Source organism: Cygnus atratus, chromosome 2 (genome assembly GCF_013377495.2).
Source record: "Cygnus atratus isolate AKBS03 ecotype Queensland, Australia chromosome 2, CAtr_DNAZoo_HiC_assembly, whole genome shotgun sequence".
Classification (NCBI taxonomy): domain Eukaryota; kingdom Metazoa; phylum Chordata; class Aves; order Anseriformes; family Anatidae; genus Cygnus; species Cygnus atratus.
Genome location: NC_066363.1, coordinates 48,504,150 through 48,524,262, shown reverse-complemented (window position 1 = coordinate 48,524,262; position 20,113 = coordinate 48,504,150). Strand labels below are relative to the sequence as shown.

At 43.0% G+C, this 20,113-nt stretch overlaps 1 protein-coding gene across 1 annotated transcript in view; it reads left to right on the top strand.

The window, feature by feature from the left end:
* NFATC1 (nuclear factor of activated T cells 1) overlaps positions 1-20,113 on the top strand; it is a 120,148-nt gene that overhangs the window by 34,944 nt on the left and 65,091 nt on the right. The window contains 4 exon segments of the mRNA XM_050708932.1: positions 11,674-11,776; positions 11,779-11,875; positions 14,927-15,099; positions 17,807-17,947. Of these exon segments, the coding sequence (XP_050564889.1) occupies positions 11,674-11,776; positions 11,779-11,875; positions 14,927-15,099; positions 17,807-17,947 (514 nt within the window).

Below are 20,113 nucleotides of genomic sequence, written 5' to 3'. Positions count from 1 at the left end.
ACTGCATTAAGATGCTTTCAACGGAGGGTGTGCTCTCAGATAAAACTTCAGAATGATCAGAGCTCTGGGACGATGTGGATCAAGGGCGGTTTGTGGAAGGGGAACAAGACCAGAGATGTGTGGTGACCTGGCAAAGCATATTGCTCTTTCTGCTCTAAGACAGAAATCACAAACAGCATGTTTATGAATGTTGTGTATAGGATGACAGCACTTTGGTACATTTTTGGGGGTTGACAAAATGGAAGCAGAACCTGCCTTGAAGAGCATATGCTTGCAGACAGCACTTTTCTGACTCTGAAGAGCAAGAGAACGCATTAGTCTGTTTTATCCCTCAAGGAATGCAGGTGTAAATTACATACGAGGATTAGAATCAAAGGGGTGAGAAGTGCTGTGAAGCACAGTGAAGAAAGGGTTACTCTACCACATAGCACAGTTGATGTTTTTTTATTTTACAAGAAGGCTGAAGCACAAATTGATTAAACATAGAGCAGGCTGGAAATATATAAAAACTTGTTATGAAATTTTCTCTGCTCTAATCAAGTCATGTATCTGTGATGAAGCAAAAACTATCTGGCAGAGCTGGAGAGAAGAACTCGATCACCCTATGTCCAGCTCTCCTCCTTTACTGGCAAAGCCATCCTCGCTCTGCATTTAAAAAAAAATAAAATAAAATGTTAATATGCTTTCCTTCTTTAATTCACTTCTACATAAATAAAAGGACAGAGGTACTGTGAAATTCAGAAGCCATCAGTAATCATGTTACTCACAAAAGAAGCGAGGAGGTTTATTTCGGACCTTCAGACAACCTCCCTTCCTGCTCTAAACAGAGAAGGCAGTCAGGGCTTGACTCATGGGCTGTCTGATTATAATTCCCACTTGAGACATGCAACAGTATGGCGTGCTAGTGCACTGTGTGCTTTGTCTGCTTCTATCACCGAGTTTTCCTTTTCAGTTCCTGCTCTGTGCTGTAGCCTTTGACTCCAATTCCTAATTAAATAGTACGAGGTCTTACATAAGAATTATATTGCCTTTTTAAAGGAGTTCTTGGAAATCAGTTATCATGCAGTGAGAAATTAAGACTTGAAAGTGTATTTATAGTAATATTCATGGCAACAGGACATGAAGTCCAATATCCATATTATGAATATGGCTCAGTATTTATAGCTCTCCAAATATTTGCAGAGATAAAGCCCTTAAACATAGCCCCAGCTTTGTGTGTTCAGTAGTAGTTTAAACAAATGTCACTGGAATAGGGGTTAAAACTTAGGGGGAAAGTAACTACTTTCGGTCTAATGCTGTCCCATGGGTGTCTGTGAACCTCAGGGGTATTTTGCCTAGAAGTCTGTTGCCCCTGTCTCATGTGAACTAGGGTTCATCTTGGTTAACAGCAAAAAGCTTTGACCCTTAAACAAAGAGCTTCCAGGTGTAGCTGGGCCCCTGAAGTTAGAGGGGTGGGAATTCAAAGGCACGCAGATACCACAGCACTTGTAAGCAACCAAGTGATAAAAAGGCATTTGGAGAAATTGCTGATGGATAATGGCAGTAGTACTCTGCTGTCACTGGGATGAATGCTGGCACCTTCCAGAAGACATCAGCATGGTGAAGGTCTTAAAACCCTTCCTGCCTGCTGCACCTGATATACGCCTAGGGATCCTGGGCTACTCTATGCTCATGCACGAATGCGAGCTTTCTAGACATGAATGATGTGTAAATGTCATGATGAAAAGTGGGTTTGCAAGCATAAACTTACCTGGGGTATCTGCCTAAGAATGTATAACAAATTCTTGTCGCAGTGCTCCTGTGATTTATTTATTTTTTTCTTTTAACTCTCACACGACCGTGGTTATGACTGTCCAAGCCAAAAGCTGTAACAGATGCTGAGGGCAAAAAATTGAGTGGAAGCTGAGAAGATTGAGGGATAAAGTAGTGTCTGGGAGAGAGCTGTTGCATTGAACTTCCTCCTGCACCCAAAGCCTTTATTGTGTTTCCTGCTACTGTATAAAATCAGGTACCTAAAAAGAGATCCGATCTTAGTGTAATCGCAGCGACTTCAGCCAAGCATGCTGTTACTTAGCCTGTGCAGGATCAGCCTTGCAGCTGGAGACCTGAGTAGGAGACCAGATTTTTAATCCCCTCTTCATGTTGTCAGTGGGAATTTCCCTAATTGCAATTTGTTCATCTTCCTAGTGCTTATGCACACAGGCTGCTTACAGTAGGAAGTCCCAAAAGGTCGCCCGTGGTGGCTTGTGCAGCAGCACAAGCTGTCCAGGGGAGAGGTTGTCCTCCTGCACGGGCACCAGCTGCAGCTACCTCAGGGAAGCACAGGTCTCTTCAGGAGAAGGAAAACTTGATTTTAGTGGACTGCCTCATTTTGGTTCTCCCTCCCTCCCTCCACAGGGGACAACTCTCCTGGCCCTGTCCTGCAGGGAGGTGTGTGGAGGTGTTGGAAGCTCACACAGCTGCACAGTTAGGTGATGGAGATGGAGCTGTGGTGTGGAAAGGGCTGGCTGCATTTGGTCACCTGAAAGGGAGGCTGAAGACAGCTAGGATTAGGAGAAGGACATCTCAGCCTTGTCATAGAAGATGGCCTTTTGCTTCTCCACCTGCTGTGTGCTGGGTACACAGACAGTAGTGATTTCCCAGTGTCCCAGTGAATAAGGTGTCTCCAGGACTTACAAATTCATTCTGTTAGTTACTCTGATGAGCATCACTCTCGTAAGTCTAATGATTTTATGAGGAGTGCGAGCTGGATTGGTTTCTAGGTACATCTATTTTGGAGGAGGAAGAGCCTTCCTAGAAATAGGGAGCAGCATCTTGCAGCTGTTTAGACAAGGAGATTTCACGGCTGTGCTGGGAGCCAGCAGCCACGAAGGCTGTTTTTCCCTGGATAGAGACTGAAATGACTTCTGAGCCAGTGACTGAGTGTACAGCATCTCTATTACATTAAGATTAATAATTCCTCACAGCGTATTTGCAGCTGGAGGTTTTATATAGATCTTTATTCATCGTGATGTGAACAGCTGCTCTTTTGCTGCACTGTTGAATTTAAGTCCAAGTGGCAGCCCTAGAAAGTGCCACATAAAACACACTCCCGCTGCTTTTCATTCCCTCCTTCCATCCAGCTCTCACCCTCTGCCTAGACTTAGCCCTTTGTGGCAGCAAGCCATCTTTATTTAGCCATTTTTATTTGTGGACCTTAAAGCAGAGTTCGAGTGAATCCAAGGAATATGGATTTCCAGAAAGGAAAAATAAATCTTGAAAGCAGCGCAAAAACTGTAGGAATTCCTGTTACATTTTTATGTGAAGTAAGTGAGGGACTGTGAGGAGTAGCATATATGTAATGTCATACAGGGCATAAATTATACTCTTTTTGGTTAACTGTGTTGGATAAAATTCAGAGAAGCTACTACAGCCAGAGGGTAAACTCAGCTCCTAAAGAGGTGTTTTATTTTCTGTTTATCAATTTATTTATTTATTTATTCTGAAGTTTGTCTGCTTTACTGTTTTGAATAAGACGCTCCTTTTTTTTTGGCTTGTTCTCTCACCAGAGAACACAGCGTACAAGAGCATCTGAGTGGCCCCAGTTTTAGTGCCTCTGATTTGCATCCACGCAGACATGTGGTCTGGAGCTGAGTTTTGCACCTAAGCAAAAAAAACTGGCACCCAATATTGCATGCTTTGTTTCTGTCGGAGGGAAGGGGTACCTACCATGCTAATGAACAGAGGAGTTCCCCTCCTGTGCCGTGACTCTCTCTAGGTGTGCTTTAGGCTGCAGCAGCCTGTACCGTTCTGGGCTGGAGTCATAAAATGCATAAAGGACACACAATTGAAATATACACCTGCAGAGCATGATGCTAAAGCTGAAGAGAAACAGGGACGAGCCCACCTTGAGGCAGGGGTCACAGCAGTCCATTGATGCTCTGTGGATGCAGCAAGCCCTGACAAACCGAGGTGTGATCACAGGGAATGCATTGCTGGGGCTGCTCCTTGCCCTGTCAGGTTGCACACATCCCCACAAGCTGTGGCTGCACAGCTTGCCCTTTGGAGCATGGGCAGAGGCTGTTGAGATGTTTGTCTTAAGAGGGAGGCTGAATGAAGGGCCTCTCAAGTCCCTGGCTTTGAACACCTGAGGTATGTTATTTCCCCAAGCCTACCCTAGCAAAGGAACTCAAGAGTCAAAACTGTACAGAATAGGTACCTGAAGGGGGTGTTGTGTTGAGGAGGGCATTCTTTTAATGTCTTTTTTCCCCAGAGGACTAGGTTTCTGGCTTCCTGATTCTTCATCAGAAGGTCCTTAGGCAAATTCATCTGAGAGGAAACTGAGGCAGGGTTGCTAAGGGACTAGCCCAAGCGAAGGTCAGGCAGGATCTCTGCAGTGAGCACAATAATAGATTCCTGGGTCTCCTGATCTCGGTGTTGGAGCTTTTGCTTCACGTGACAGTCATTGCCCACAAGACCACATTTCTCTCGTCCCATTTAAACCCATGATGTAACGGCTTACGTTGCCTAATACTTTTACGTGGTAGCTAAAAGTATTTTTTTCTTAAAAATCAGAGGGATGACTTTATTTTTATGCATGCTTGGTGTTCACAGCTAAAATCAATGCCTGAAATGTTTATGTACTTTCTTGATAGTTTAAACAGCTTGATCTTCAATTTGTTTTTTAAAAATCAAAACGCTGAGTACTCACTGATGTTATGTTTTTGAGGCTGTATATTAGGTACATTTTTAAAACATGACAATGTGTTTAATTCTATCATTCATCATGTGCAGTTACTGTAAAAAAAAAAAAGAGCAAACAAAAAAAAATACACTACTGATTGAGAAAGATTGCGATAAAGCTATTCTGTGTATAGCTCCTGAAACTCTGGCTTAAAGACACAAGCAGCAATTACTTTGAAGATTTCACTGGTTTATAGATTTTACATTTTATCCTGTTTTATCATTTTGAATGCATTTAGGAATTACATTCCAAACCATTGATGGAAGAATAAGCAAAAGAAGCCCCTGTTCAGCAGATTGGATGTTTAGTCTTGCTAATGATTCTCTCTAGGCTAACACTCTAGCTCATGTTATTTCTTGAGCAGTCCTAGAAGTACAAGTGGAACCAGACAGAAGTGTAAAGTATTTCCAAGTACCTGCTGCAAGCAGTATGTCCATCAATTACATGGTTGGAGAAGAAAGGTAGATATTTTCCTTACTATTTCTAGAGACATAAATGGGTTTGTTTTCACAGTCTTTATTATGTACCAAGTGTACAAAGAACAAGTACACACATTTACAGTTTCATTACTGATACAGAGGTAATGTATGGATTTTTTCGTGCATCATTATCATGAAGGACGCAGCACCTAACAGCCTGGAGAATACCGAACACAAGCTCCTGAGTAGTTTAGAGGATGGATATGAAGTCCCTGGCCATGCCGCACTTTGATATTACTGAGAGCTCTGCCCTGCAAGCATTGGGATGGGCTAGGCCCTAAATCAGCAGCAACAGTCACTTAACATATTTACAGAGTCAGAGTCTGGGGAAATGTACTGTTTTAGGTGCATGTGAAAAACAAGCACTGGTGTTTCTGTGGTCTTTTCCCAGAATTCCATTTAAGTACACTGAAAAGTTATTACATAGCATAGCTTACTTTTTTTTCCTGACAGCGTCAGTGGGTACAGACAGTGTACCTGGCTGGTGTGTCTAGCCATGGCTGCCCCCCCGGCTCCCGTCAAAATGGGACCATTCTTTCAGTGGCCTCCAGGAGCCTTTACAGGCACAGAGAGCTCATTGTTATGACAGGTAGTTTTCTGAGCATTTCAACAGATACTTCAGCATGCCAAAAGCATAAAGCACTTGGAAGGAAGCTTGCAGAATATTTCAACTGCCTTTCTTAAAATAAATGTCCCAGCTTAAATAATAGAATTTTTCCTTGCAGTCTCTAAAATAGGCATAATTTCTGAAATAGCATTTGAGATACTAGATGGGGCACATTTGCAAAAAAAAATTCCTCAAAATTCAGTAGCTGCAGTGAGGTTTGGAGAAGTTTTGTTTGTGTTTCTAATGTTCTTGTTAAGAGTACCTCAGCTTCTTCTGCTTGCTGTTTTACAAGTCTGCTCAATTCCGATTGCCGAATTTTTTAGATACATACCAGGCATATCTTTCGGTGTATCGAAAAGATAGGTACGCCCTATGATCTGGTGTGCTCATCTCATGTCTGCGATAAGCCTTGGTTTATGATTGATACCGGACTAAGTCAGGTACTACCTCGCAGTCAGATATTCAATGCTGGGGTGAAATAGTGCTATTTTCCTTGTGCTTTGCTGGCTGTCAAAGGAAGACCTTCTGGCATTTAAAACCACGGTTACTGGACGTGCTAGAACAGTAAGGCCTGTTCCATGGTGTGCACTCCAGGGGAAAGGCTGGGATTTGCTTTGGCACCGTGCACCAAGATGAGTAGCAATTTACTAGTGAGAGTCAAGAGGTGTTGGTGGGAGAGGATGTTGTGAAAGAGATGACAGAGAGGTTTAGGAATTCCAGAGAAAGCTTGGTGTGGTGGGGCAGTCACCCAGGCGGTGCAGTCTTTCTCTTGCTCTTGCATAAGATGATGTAAGGTGACGAAGAGCTTAATTGTGATCAGTCCTGTTTTAAGTGTTAATTACTGGTGACTGCACTGCTTTTGATAGAATGAGATGAGTGTGAAGCAGGCCCACAATTAACTCTGATTTTGATCTGAGCAGTTTCAGACAGTGTAAATGCAAATATCATTGGAGACTAGTTCAAATATTTTTTTACAATGTTGTTCAAAAAGGAAAAGAGCAGATTAGTCAGTGGTCAGTCAAAACAGGAGACTATGACCTACTTTCACTTCAAAACCAATAACATTGACCACAGGGGTCTTATCTACTTCAGTTTTCCTGCATCTTTACTTTGTATTAAAACAGGTGACTGCTGTATCCTCACCTTTATTTGGGAAGGAAAACTCATTCAAAGCATTGTACATCTGATCCTTATGTGGGGCTAAGGCCCTTTACAGTTTCACAGCGGGGAAATGTACGGCTGTTTCCACTTGGATCTAGGTATCGTCAAGCAAAGCACGTCTGATAGGAAAGGCACATCCTTTTTTACGAATCCTGTAGCTGAGACCAGCCTTTTTCACCCCTACTCAGCTGCTGAGGTATTAAGAGAAGAGCTTCAGCTTTGGGACTGTGTTACACAGAGAAAAAGATAAAAATAGGGTGTCTGACGCATGCATCCCATGTCGCACGCCAGGAAACAGAATCGTTATACCGACTACAGTATTCCAGAGCATGCGTGGAAAATATCTATGTAGTGAATGTGTGAAATCTTTCCTAACCAACAGAAATATTCAGCCCCCCTTTTCCCTTACCCATTTTACATTCATCTTACTTGGTATTCCCTTTACCTGTTGACAAATATAGCAGCCCGCAGCTCTGCCTTTACTACCACCGCTCCCGTCTTCATTCTGCTGAATGATGTGACAGTAATGTCACTCTTCTATATTTTAAGGGAGCCACAGATTATTCTTGCTGTGCCCAACTAAGAGTAAGTAAAATCATGCCCATTTTCCAGACATATGCAGCATGCTAAAAACTCTCCCAAACTCAATGCTGTCTGTCACAGAAATTGTGCTTTGGGTGCATGATCTAAAATTAGTCATCCACAGTATGTGCCCCTTCGAATGTTAATCCTTGCATCTTTTTTTTTTATTGCTTCTGTTGGCATACAAGATTATGTGACATAATATAAAAGTAAACAATATGATGCAATGGGTAAAACTCAAAGGGAGATACATATGTGAGATCAGTTGCCTCCTACTGCAGAACATAAAACTTAGAGTTAAGTGAGAGTGAGGATTTCGCTTGTGTTGAGGGCAGCAAAAATCAACTGTACAGAGACTGGATTAGCAAACTAATCTTTCTGAATATTTTTGACACTTTCCATCTCTTGAAAAATCATGTTTATTCAGCAAACTAAGCACTGTTTGTCTTCAGGTTCAGAACTAACAGTTGGGGAAGAGCTCCCAGAGGCTGGATGAATAACGGTGCATGATGGATCCAGCAAGAGCTCGTGGCTTAGCAAAGCCCAGCAGGGCTCTACAACAGGGCCTTAAAATAAAATAAGAAGTCAGAAATCTAGTTTGAAGATCACAGGCTTTGAAAAATAGTGCAAAGCATGCATTTGAGATCTTAGTAGTTACTTTCCAGCATTTGAATGCTTCTTGGGTGAGGATGAGTATGCAAAGCTGAGGACTTGGGGTTTTAGGTTGACTTCTGGTACAAAACCTGTGGGAAAAGCACAAGCCGAGACTCACAAGTAGGTTATGAGATATGGCAGCAGCTGAGTTCCGATTTGAAGATAAACCCTGAAATAGCAGAACTTAATCCAAGACTAACATTTTTTGACCCATTTGCCCTGATTCAGTAAAACATATGGGTGCCTCAGTGTGTGATTTTGCTTTTGCTGAATTGAGGTATGAGTTACTCGCTGCTCTATTTTTACTTTTTAAGCAGCCTTGTAATTCAATATGAGTTTGTTTTAATTTTACACTCTCCATAAAAAGCACCCTCCATAACACGTTAGAGAAGTCACCAGTGGTAACACATAACTACGTAACTTTTTCTTCCAGCAGCTTCCTGTAGAAATTTAATCGGTTTGTGTGTCACACTGCATTACATTTTTCCCTTGCGAACCTGTGTGCTGCTTGCGATCAAAAATACCCAGCAGTACCCCATGTCTCCGTCACCACGGCCTCAATGTCGAGGCTTTGGAAATGTTGACATGGCGTGAGATCAGTCCAGGCTGAATCCAGGTCACTCTGCTACCCCTGCTCACGCTGGTGGTGGTAGTAAACAGCTATGGCCATGAGGCACGTGGGGACAGAGCTGTGCTGAGTAAGACAGTGGCTTCCCCATGGTCACTGGCTGTGCTGGGAACACACTTGTGATTGCTTGCCAGCGGCTTGGGCTGCATCTCTGCATACGGGGAGTTAGAGCCTGAAAATCCTATTTTTGCAGCACAGCACAAATCATCTTGAGGGTCTTTCTGCTGCCGGTTGTAGGAGCTGGGTGTTTTGGGGGCTACCCTGTTTTTGCACTGGAAGCACATCATATTGGTTCGGGCAGTGGCTGCACAGACAACTGACAGTGGGGTCAGAGACGGGAGGGTTGGGGATTGCTGAAGTACAATGAAGCTCAACCTCATGGCAAGCATATTTAAAACTCCTGCTGGGAAAAAAAATAAAAGGAAAAAAAAACTTTTGTTAAGGTCTCCTGCTGAAACCTTGGAAAAGCAGCTTCCTGCAGTTACTCAAGCAGCAAATTAGAAAGTTGCTGCCACTGTTTGTTTGTGACCCGGCGGAGAAGCAGCCTTTCCCCTGCTGCTCCTGTCTCTGAGCCTGGTAACTGAACTGAAAGACCTGGCCCATGGCACCTCCTTGAAGTGAGCACTTAGGCTGAGGTCTGCTTTCTTCTCTCTGCCATTTTGATGATACTGCAGTGCTCTGTTCTGGGGAAAGGGCAGAGGTGTGGAGGAGTTAATGAAAGCAGTATAGCCTCCAGCCTCCTCCGCAATGAGCTACGTGCATTAAAGGAATGGCCACAGACCGTCTTGCTTGATCTAGGTTGATGGGAGAATCTCAGGCAGCAAACCCTCAGTGGAAAAATAAATAGAAAGCTGGGGGAAGGGAATGACACAGGAGCAAGTTGAAAAGTCAGATTTTCAAACTACCACTAATGTGTTTTCAATTTGACAATGCTGATATGGAAAATGGAGCGCAGCCTGCCCACCCCTGCTGCAAGCTGGGTTTGCATGGTCTGAACAATGCAGATCTGATAAAGTACTGTAGAGCTGGAAGCGAGTCCCCTCCTGTCCATGCCCTTCTGGCATCCACATTTTGGATAAGAACGTAAAAATTGTTACATCAAGTTAAACAAAGCATTTCTGTTTTCCTTTTGGCTATTCTGGCCAAAGCATGGGGTGAAAAATCTGCAATACACCTGACTGGTGATGGGAAGATGTTCATAGTCACAGTGTCCCTCCTTGCTCTCATATTAGTCTCCTTAGCATCTGAAAAATTACCATTGTGCATTCCTGTTGCTGTCAGCTTATTTGATAGCAGCATGAAGGCTTTGTGCTTGTGCTTGGACCCGCCAGAATCTTGCCATGCTCAAGGAGTATAAATGATTTGAGATCTTTGTCCTTAATAGAATCCCCATTGCCAGATACTAAAACGTGTTAAAATGTCTCCAGGTGTTAAAATACCCTGGAGAGATAGATCTTACATTATTATGAAGATACAAATGACCTCTTAAGATTTAAGGAGAGTGAAAGCAAGCAGAATACAAATATCAGCAACATTTGATACGGGTTTCACCACTGGCTTTCAGCTTTATGTAGCTTTGGACTTGTGTACAAGTGCCGGTGACAGAGGAGGTTGAGGGCTGTGGCTCCTGGGTGCTGTGAGCTCTGTGTCATGGCTGCCAGCACCATGGCTTGCTGCAAAGGCTGGAGCTGCCAGGCCCAGCTAGCTGGAGCAGAGGCATGGCAGGCCTGCCTTGGGCAGCAGCAAGGGTAGGCCAGAGGCCTGAGTGAGAGGAAGGCATAAAACCTCTTTGCCTGCCTGGGGCACGTTCTGTATGCAGTGGCAGGCTCCCCTGGCACAGCATGGTGGCATGAGCCATCACCAGCTCTGGCTTGCCACGTGCCTGTCAGTTTTAGCCAGGTGCTGGAGCAGGTGTATGCAATTGGGAGCTTCCTCCCATTCTGTACCCTCCTCATCTGCCAGTCTGACAGGCTCCATGAGCTTTCATGTCCTGGGCTTTACTGCAGCCAGATGCTAATGACAAAGGAGCAGGATGTGCAGGGCTCACTCTGGTGCCTGTCTGCTGTCCCCAGACACACATTGGGCTGTGGCCTCCTTTGCACCAGTGTAAACCCAGAGTGGCTTCTTCAGGGCAGCAAACTGACAGGGGGCAGGATGAGGTCAGGCCCTGCTTCTGCTTTGGCATGTAGCAGGAATAACTCTTGTTGGCATCAGAGCAGTCACTGTAACTAACGTGCATGAGGTTCAAGTTAGGCCCTGTAGCTTCAATGAGATTTCTGTGTGATTATAACAAGTATTTGACACACACGGTGCAACGATTCGTGTACGCACGATCTGTCTCCATTCTGTTCCAGGCAGTATTTACCAGCGTGAAAAACAGTTAATGAGCGAAGGTGTCCTGAGCAGCAGCCTGCTCTGCATGTGGGACAACCCAGGAAGCTCATAGGTGTATGAGTTTTGCTCCTTTCCACTTGCAAACTCCATTGGCTTTGCCACCCTCTCTCCGTACTGTGGGGGAACATTGACTTCATTGTTGGTTTTTTTTGCCAAACTCTGCAACAGAATTTATGCGAAGTTTTCTGTGGACGTAGCAGGAGTGCTCACAAGTTCACCCCATCTAAAGTGCCTCAGGTCTTCTAGGATAATGAGACATTTTCTGAGTGCACCTTTTTATTGTACCAATATTACGTTACAGGAAAAATTGAAGGGGGGAGCTTAACACATAGCACCTGTCACAAGTTCTCTCCTTGAATTAGGCTCTCCTGCTTATAAAAATTTAATTGATTCCTAGCAGTTTATGTGCATGGTGCTCAGTGGGCGTTTTCTGTTCTCTTGCCAGCTACATGGTTACTTAGAAAGCGAGCCGCTCACGCTACAGCTGTTCATTGGGACTGCAGACGACCGCCTGCTGCGACCCCATGCTTTCTACCAAGTTCACCGAATCACGGGAAGACCGTTTCCACCACCAGCCACGAAACAATACTTTCAAACACCAAAGTCTTGGAAATTCCACTTCTTCCAGAGAACAACATGAGAGCAATGTAAGACCCAGATACTGTATCTGACAGCTTAGCAGTTTCCTCCTGGTCTCCCCACTTATTTTCTTCTGTTTTGTTTTGTGTTTGTTTGTTTTTTTTTGGTTGGTTGGTTGGTTAGTTCTGTTTTTTTTTTAAATACACTATTTTTCTTGTCCAGTCTTTTTTTTTTTTTAATTTCTCTCAGTAGTAGTAGGTTTTCATAGCTTTGCCAGGACAAACTGCCCCTCATCAGCTTAACAACAAAATGAACTTCGCAAATATTTATGACAACTGATTGCTTTCATTCTAGAGTTTCAGCCAATGTGCTTATTTGCCATTTAAAATAAGTATCTCAGTTACCAAGCTCTAAATATCTCCTACCTCAGCTCCTGCATTTAGTTTCTAAATATGACACCTCTTACTCCTGTACGTGCTAGCACAAGGAACAGGGCCTATTAAAATTTATCTTTGGATGTCAATGGAATCTCTTAGAGGCCATTTCCAAGTAACCTAACCTTTTTCAAGACAAATAAAACTATTCTTATTTCTTATGTAATAAAAATCAGCATTTGTCAATGGCATTTGTTTAGAAGCAAAACTTTCAAAAAAAGGAGGAAAGGTGAATAAACTTACAGATTGCAGTTACTAAACTGGTTTAGTCCTGTGCAGGAAAGCAAACACCTCCATCTAAGAACTGAATTAATAGGAGTCTGAGTGTTCATTAAGTGACCCATAGGTCCATTCCACACAGGTAAATTTTATTATAAGATTGTGAATAAAGTGTCAAATATCCTGCTGCATATGTAACATACATGAGACGCTCCATATGATTTCATCTCCTCCCCTCTCCACCCCTCATTCAAATGATTGTAACCCTTCTCTGTGTTACCTGCTGTGGGAGGAATTTGTATGTGCTTGTGTGCATGTTCATCTATTGGTGTGTGCATAAATGTGTGTATATGCAGATTTATATAGAGATGCATGCATGTTTGTGTGTATTTATAGGCAGGTAGAAAGATAGGTAGGTAAACAGACAGAAAGCAAGCCGGAAATCTGGCCCCACCACAACAAAGACCATGGGAAAATCCCAGGGAGCTTTCTAAAACCACGGTTTCACTCCTTGTTATTCATACAGTTTTCTGCATCTTAATGTAGTGAAAAATGGTATCATACACCTGAAGCCATTCTGCACGTAGCAGTTATTAGAAGCTAGTTTGCAGTGTCATGTACAACATGCACTAGAGTTCATCATGTAAATAGAAGAGCTAGAATGTGGTTAACTGCTTTCCCAGCCAGAATTAGGGTGATCACTCAAGAACTGAGGACCTCTGTCACTTCATTGTGTTTAAAGTCATGACAAACCAGCAAAATAATTGGCCTCATTTTCTGTCATTGTAAGTTGGCACAGATCCATTGAGGTTATTGAAATTTCACCAATTTGTACCCACAAAAAATTTATTTGGCCTTTTTTTTTATCCGGAGTGAATAATATTTTTGGCCGCCTGGGAACATTATTATTGTTTCTATCATCTTCTCTGTAGAGTAAAGGTAGTCACACAGTTCTGGAGTCACCCAATTCCGGAGCCAAGCTGAATATTTTTATGACACGCATGCCAGATCATAGTAGAGTTCTCTCAAGAACCACAAACAATGCTTTGGCATATATACGCCTTACATGTCAGTAGTCTGAAACCTCATGTAGTGCTAACAATGAATCGAAATTTAGAGCCAAGGACTTTTCTCACAGATACTTTGTGTATTTAGGCCTTGATTCAGCAAAACACTGAAGCTCATCAGAACATTTTAACTTTTGCATATTTAACTACTCCTATTGATTTCAGATTTTAATATCCATGACCTTGCAAGTCTAAATTTACGTGCTTTGTCTCTTCTGAACCTTATAGAGTCTGAACTAATATGTGTAGAATTTTGACATATGTACAAATATTTCATAATTCTTCTGGCTTCCTCTGCTAATATTGAGAAGCTTTAATACATTTATTAGTTCCTATGATCGTATCAGCAAGGACCTTTTTGTTACTCTGAGATCCATACTTTAGAAAAAATGCACATCAAAACCAGGCTACCATAGTTCTTGTTTGCAGTTTACTTTAGAACAGAGCTTCAAAGGTCTAGAGGGGGAGTTAAACTCTTTGAATGCAAAATGAAATTAAACTATGCATATTCAATGCAATAAAATGCATGCCAGAGACCAGTACCCAGAAGAAGTTGCCATGTGGGCTTTGTAGCCGTGGCCAAAGCAGACGTATTTTTGCAGTGGGTTTTTGAGTGTGTGTGTTTATATATCTTTTGTTCTGTGAACTTCTTCTATTGGAATTTGCTTTGACAAAAATTCTGACTCATCCACAAGAAAACCAAAACTAAAAAATAGGAGCAAGAGAGGTCTTAAATAGTAACAGTTCTCGATGACAAAAAAAAAAAAAGAGGGTTTCCTAATGTGGAGAGAGAACCCTGGATTTAGTTTTTTTCATTCAGAGCTTCAGCTCCATGCTCAGCTTGGGAGTCCTTCCAGTTCATTCAAATACAAACATGTTGACAGTAGGACAGACTCAGTGAGAGCTATGCTCATTAATAAGCGTTTTCAGGACTTTGCCCTAGAATAAAAATCATGGGATATTTTTATCCAAATTAGCTGTAACAGGTAAGTATGCCTGCATTCTAGGTTAGTAACGCTTTGTGTACTACTGTCGCATCCCATGGACTTCCTTAATCTCGCTATTTCTTTGGTCTTCAGTTAATCTGTAAGCTCCATCCTTACAGGGTGTGTTGGGGAGGGAGGATCTTTTAGATTATTTCATTTGGCAATTGAAGTAACATCCTAAATTTGTGTGCTTAACTGCAGCTAGTATGCATTAATGTTGATAACCTGAACTAAGCTACTTCTGGATGTAAGTACTGGACTTCATGAAGTCTGCTCCCTTTAGCCTGGTCATGGGGCTGTGTCTGGCACATAATTTTAAGAAAGATGTACAGGAGAGGAGGAAACTGCACGCTTGTGTCTTTCTGAAGTCTGCTTGAAATGAATTGAATTGCTCTGTGTTTCCTTTTGGATAGCATCGACTGTGCTGGAATATTAAAGCTCAGAAACTCTGACATTGAGCTGCGGAAGGGAGAAACAGACATTGGGCGGAAGAACACACGCGTGCGGTTGGTCTTCCGAGTTCACATCCCGCAGTCCAATGGGAGGACCCTCTCTCTGCAAGTAGCTTCCAACCCCATCGAGTGCTGTAAGTAACAACAGACATCTTTCTCCTGCCAGCTATTGCGCCACCCAACATGCAGCCTTTGTCCACCGACATGCAAAACATTGGTTTTGCTGTACCTGTCTAATCGGTGGACCTTGCTCTGCTTTTCAAAACCACATATTTTATATTGAAAACAAGATACCTTTGTCTTAGAAAAAATGTGTCGCTTTGTGCATTTATCTTTTTATAGGGAAGAATGCACTTGAAACAAAAATAGAGTGCTGTTCAACTAACGGTAGACCTGACAGGACTTGTAGTTCTGGAAAACAGCTATCATGTCCTAGTCACTCTCTCTCTCCCAAACATAAAGCAAAAAAACAGCAAACAAAACCCTAACTCTTTGATGAGGAGCTAGCAATACACTACAGCTGACACATTGGTACAAGCTGCCTGTGGCTTCAGAAAACCTCCAGAAAGCAAGTTTCCGTACTGGGGTCTCTTTGATTGACCAGACTGCTTTTTATCAGATACACTGGTGCATGCTCCAAAGACACCTATACCATTCTTGGTCCGTAAGCCTCCTCAGCCTGCCACGTGTGCATACACAAAACAAAATCAATTAGCTTCGTGTAGTTTTAACACTCCTGCATAAGTGGTGAAAACTGAATTTCAATCTATCTGCCATTGCTGTTTTGGTCACCTGGATGGACAGACAAAGGTTTTTAATTTTTTTTGATTCAGATTAGGAGACAAAAGGCCAGATGCTTATTCATTGGTATAGCCCTCCCTGGCTACATCCGTTTGTCCCACTAAACCAGCATGCAATTTGTAGCAGTCCTCCCACTCCATGCACATCCCGAGGGGTATGAACTGCAGTGCATGCCAGCCCCTGGCTGCTCCTCACTTCCCCTTGAGGGAAGGCCGTCCTCCCTCAGGCTACTATCCTTGACGCACCTCCAGTTGCTTTCTGCCCTATGGGGAGTTGATTTTGATGAAGTGGATCTTTCTGATGCAGCCAGGGCAGGGAACAACTTCGTGTCCAGGAGGTATGTTGGAGGTGAGCTCTGGGGACTGGGAGTGCAGGGGATGGGGAAGAAAGCTCAACCATCCCTCAGCTCAGCAGATGCTGGGGGGCTATACCCATGCTTGTCCCTGCATCGTTGCCAGGCTGGAATCCCATATGATGTGTCTGGATAGTCTTGGAGCATGTCAAAATTTGGTCTCTTGGAAGCATGGTGCTTTTTCATGGATTGTTAATAGAGAAGCTACAGGAAAGAGCATCTCTGCATTCCTCTAGCAAAGACAGTGACTTTCAGATCAGTGACAGTACTCCATCCTTTTGTGTGTGGTAGCACTGCTGCCACTCCAGTAGTCCAATTCTGCAAGAGAGTCAAATGTAGGAAAGGATAGTGCTGTTATATCAACAGTTATAGTTTCCCTCCTTCACAGTCATTCATTTAAACGGACAAATGAGTGTTGTTGGTGGGAAGGGATCTTATATCTTATCATACATTAAAATATTATAATGTTATTCTGAAGAATACTAAAGCCTCCATACCTGTAACACGTAGACAGGCATAAAGCTCTGTCTTCTGACCAGGATATGTATGAGATGAATAATTTTCCCTTTTTTTCATTTTCAAGCTAAACTCTTATTCAAGGGCAAGTTCTGGGTTAACAAGCAAAGCAAAAAAAAAAAAAAAAAAAGAGGGGTCATGGTTTCATCCTGCTGCTGTTGAAGCTCATCAGACTTTTTCAACTATTATATAGCAGGATAAGGCTAAGTTTGAATACACCCTGAACTGCCCATCCAAATATGCCAAGCTCAGGAGGCTGATAAATATAAAGATGATTGGATTTGTATCAGTGACTTGAAGTTTTGAGGACTGTGTAATGAGCAAAAGTATGGTACATGCCTCCTCAAAGGAGCAGAAAAAAAGGAGAAAGAAAAAAAAAAAAGTGCTAGTGTTATTTCCAGTGCAGAATGTGGAATAAGCTGGTGCCAAAATTTTCATGCATCTCTTAGTGCATGTGACACCGGGAGGAACCATGTAAGCTGGATAAAATGTCACGTCATCCCTTGAAGTACAGCCATGTTCACTCTGTGTTGCAGTTGGGGGTGAAATAGGCTTTCTAAGCTGTGAACTTTTGCTGTACTGTGAGGCCCATGGTTTCCAGTGAAAGACAATTTGAAGAATTGAAAACACAGTTGTAGTGACTGAAATGCATTTTGGACATGGATGGTCTTGTTCTCGTGCCTTGTAAGCACATGGCGTATATGTGATAGACAAAGCATTATTTTATGTCTCAGAGACAGAATTTTAAATTTTATTTATTTATTTTAAAATTTATTTTAAATAAAGTGTTTATTTTAAAATAAATAATTTTAAACAAATATTTTAAAAAATAAATTAATTAAAAATAAAAATAAATAAACAAAAACAAAAAATATGCTTTTTGGTACAGTACAGATCAAGGTAAGTTTTAAACAGCTTGTTGGGTTTTTTTTGGTTGTTTGTGGGTTTTTTTTGTCAGCCTTTTGAATTGTACTTCTATATTTGACAGCTTATGACCAAGGTGCTTGAAAACCAAACGTGTTTCCTGCAAACCTTTTCTATATCAAACTCAGTTTATCTTACAAGGGTAAGGATTGTAAGCATTAAGGCTCTCACTGATGCAGTATTTAATTTTTTGTGTGTGTGTTTGTGTTTGTGGTTGCCTTTTTTTTTTTTTTCTTATAACTTTCCAGCTCAGAGATCTGCCCAAGAACTGCCTCTGGTGGAGAAGCAAAGCACCGACAGCTTTCCTGTTATTGGAGGGAAAAAAATGATCCTGACCGGCCATAACTTTCTGCAAGACTCCAAAGTCATCTTTGTGGAGAAAGCACCAGGTATGCCTTTTCAAACTAGATTCGCATCTCCCTTTTTTTCCCCCCGTTTTAAAATCTCAGCCAAATGGGGACAGCATCATCGCTGTGGTCACATTTTCTTCTGAATGTTTCACCCACTCTGCAGCAGGTGCAGTGGCAGGCAGACAGTCGTGGGCTGTCAGGACCCCCGGTGGGACCCCCGGCAGGGTGGTGGCAGCCTTGGGCAGCCGGGTCCCCCTCGGGACCCCCCCGGGCTGTCACGCAGGTTCGGGCCAGAGGTGTGTGTGTCACACGCCGTCACTCGTGTGTGCACCCCTGCAGCGGGGTGCAGGCTGCGAGCCTGAGTCAGGCTCTGAAATGAGATAGTTAAGGGCAGTTTTGAGTCTTGTTTTGGAAAGGGTTTCCGTGGCGCTGGCTCACACCGTGGATTCCTCAGCTGCTGGCTGAAAACCCGCCCTGAACTTTAAAGCGTCTTGGGCGCTCCTCCGGCCGTGACAGCGCGCCCTGTCGGGCCTCCCTGCGAGCAGAGACCCTCTCCCAGGGTGCCCACTCAGCTCCCGGGGAACGAGCGGAGTTTCCCGGCAGGGTCCTGACTTGGTATCGTATCTCCCTCAAGAAAAGGAATGTGAGACTGCACAAAGGCAGCATGCAGATAGAGGAAACATACACATACATGCAACATTTTTTAAAAATTGTGAGAAATGCCGGTTGTATGTAAATGAAGTGTGTAGTTGCATTCTGGGTGTGCTGATGAGGAAGGAAATGATCAAAGGCTTTGCCCATCGCTCTCAAAAACCCAGGGGGTGAACTGCTTGGGTGCACGGGGTCATATGATGGACCCATGCAGGAGTGTCTCCTCTACACGAAAGCATTGTCGGAGATCTCCTTGGATGCTTCCCCCTGACCCTGGACATGAAGTGGTTGGAAACACTGCAGGAGCCAGTCAGTGGAGAGTAAACACTATCATTAAGTCACTAGTACGGATCTGATCTGAAGCTGTGCCTGCCTAGTTTTAGTGGTATCACAGCAGATTTGGTGCAGTTGCAGGGTGGTGCCTGCTGCATGGAAGTACACTGACAGAGGCTGAGCCTTTATAGTTGAAAGCATCTTCAGGAACTGCTCAGCCTACATAAGTCTCCCAGCTGCCCAGCTACTGATTCATAAAGCAATTGTGTCACGAGGAATGGCTCAAAAAGGAATTTCGCTGGTGAATCCCAACTGAGCAATTTCTAGGGCCTCTGTGATGAGTTGTCTGCTACATTGCCTAACACAGCTTGATGCATTTGAAACAAACAAGCATGGTGCATCATTGTCTGAGTGAGAGAAAGCTCCAGCTCAATTTCGGGGCAGAGTTACCCTAATGAGAAATGAAAAAGCATTACCAACCTTCACTTCTGAAAATGCAAGAGTGTTTCTTTCCCCTTCAGCTATTCCATGTCTATGAAAATAGGCCTAGAGAAGGAACAGCAGCATAGTTCCTCTTTCTTTTAGAAAGCTGGTTATGAACTTCTGTGATTAGCTGGAGACATTCATTAGTTTTGCCTCTGTTGCTGCTTTTGTTTTTGAATTCGAAATGTTAATCACGTTCCTAGTGGGTAACAGCCAAATACAGCTATTACAAAGTAAAGGATCACAGGAATAATTGCACTCATAAGGAGAAAATATCCTTTATAGAAAATGTAAGCACTATACTACAAGATCTCATGTCTTCAGTCCTTATTTAGGCAGAGTCCCCAAGCTAGGAGGCAAGTCTCTGTGAGCTCGTCTAATTCATGCTAGTCTGCATACTTAATTGGTTAATGCAGAGAGCTTGAGAACACTTTTTGTTTGGCTTTTGGTTCCTTTTTTTTTTTTCCTTCTGTCTGAATAATTTCTTTAAGTCTGCTGAGCGCATTGTGGTATGCTGAATGTTTTTCCAAGCATGAGTCCCAAGCTCTCAGTCTTCAGGGCAGGCCCTCAGCTGTTGTAATCTCTGGAGGAATGGCATTATCCTGGCCTCCTTGAGTGGGGAGTCTGTCTTAACAGTGACTCATACAAGAGGGAATCCCTGAAGAATGATCAAATTAATCCTTGAGCTGCGGAGGCAGGACATAGTACTTTCAGTTTAACCCCTTACCGGCTTCTTCTCAGCGAAGAAGTGAAAAGGTGAAATATACTTTCCATCAGTGCAACACCGTGTCACACAGA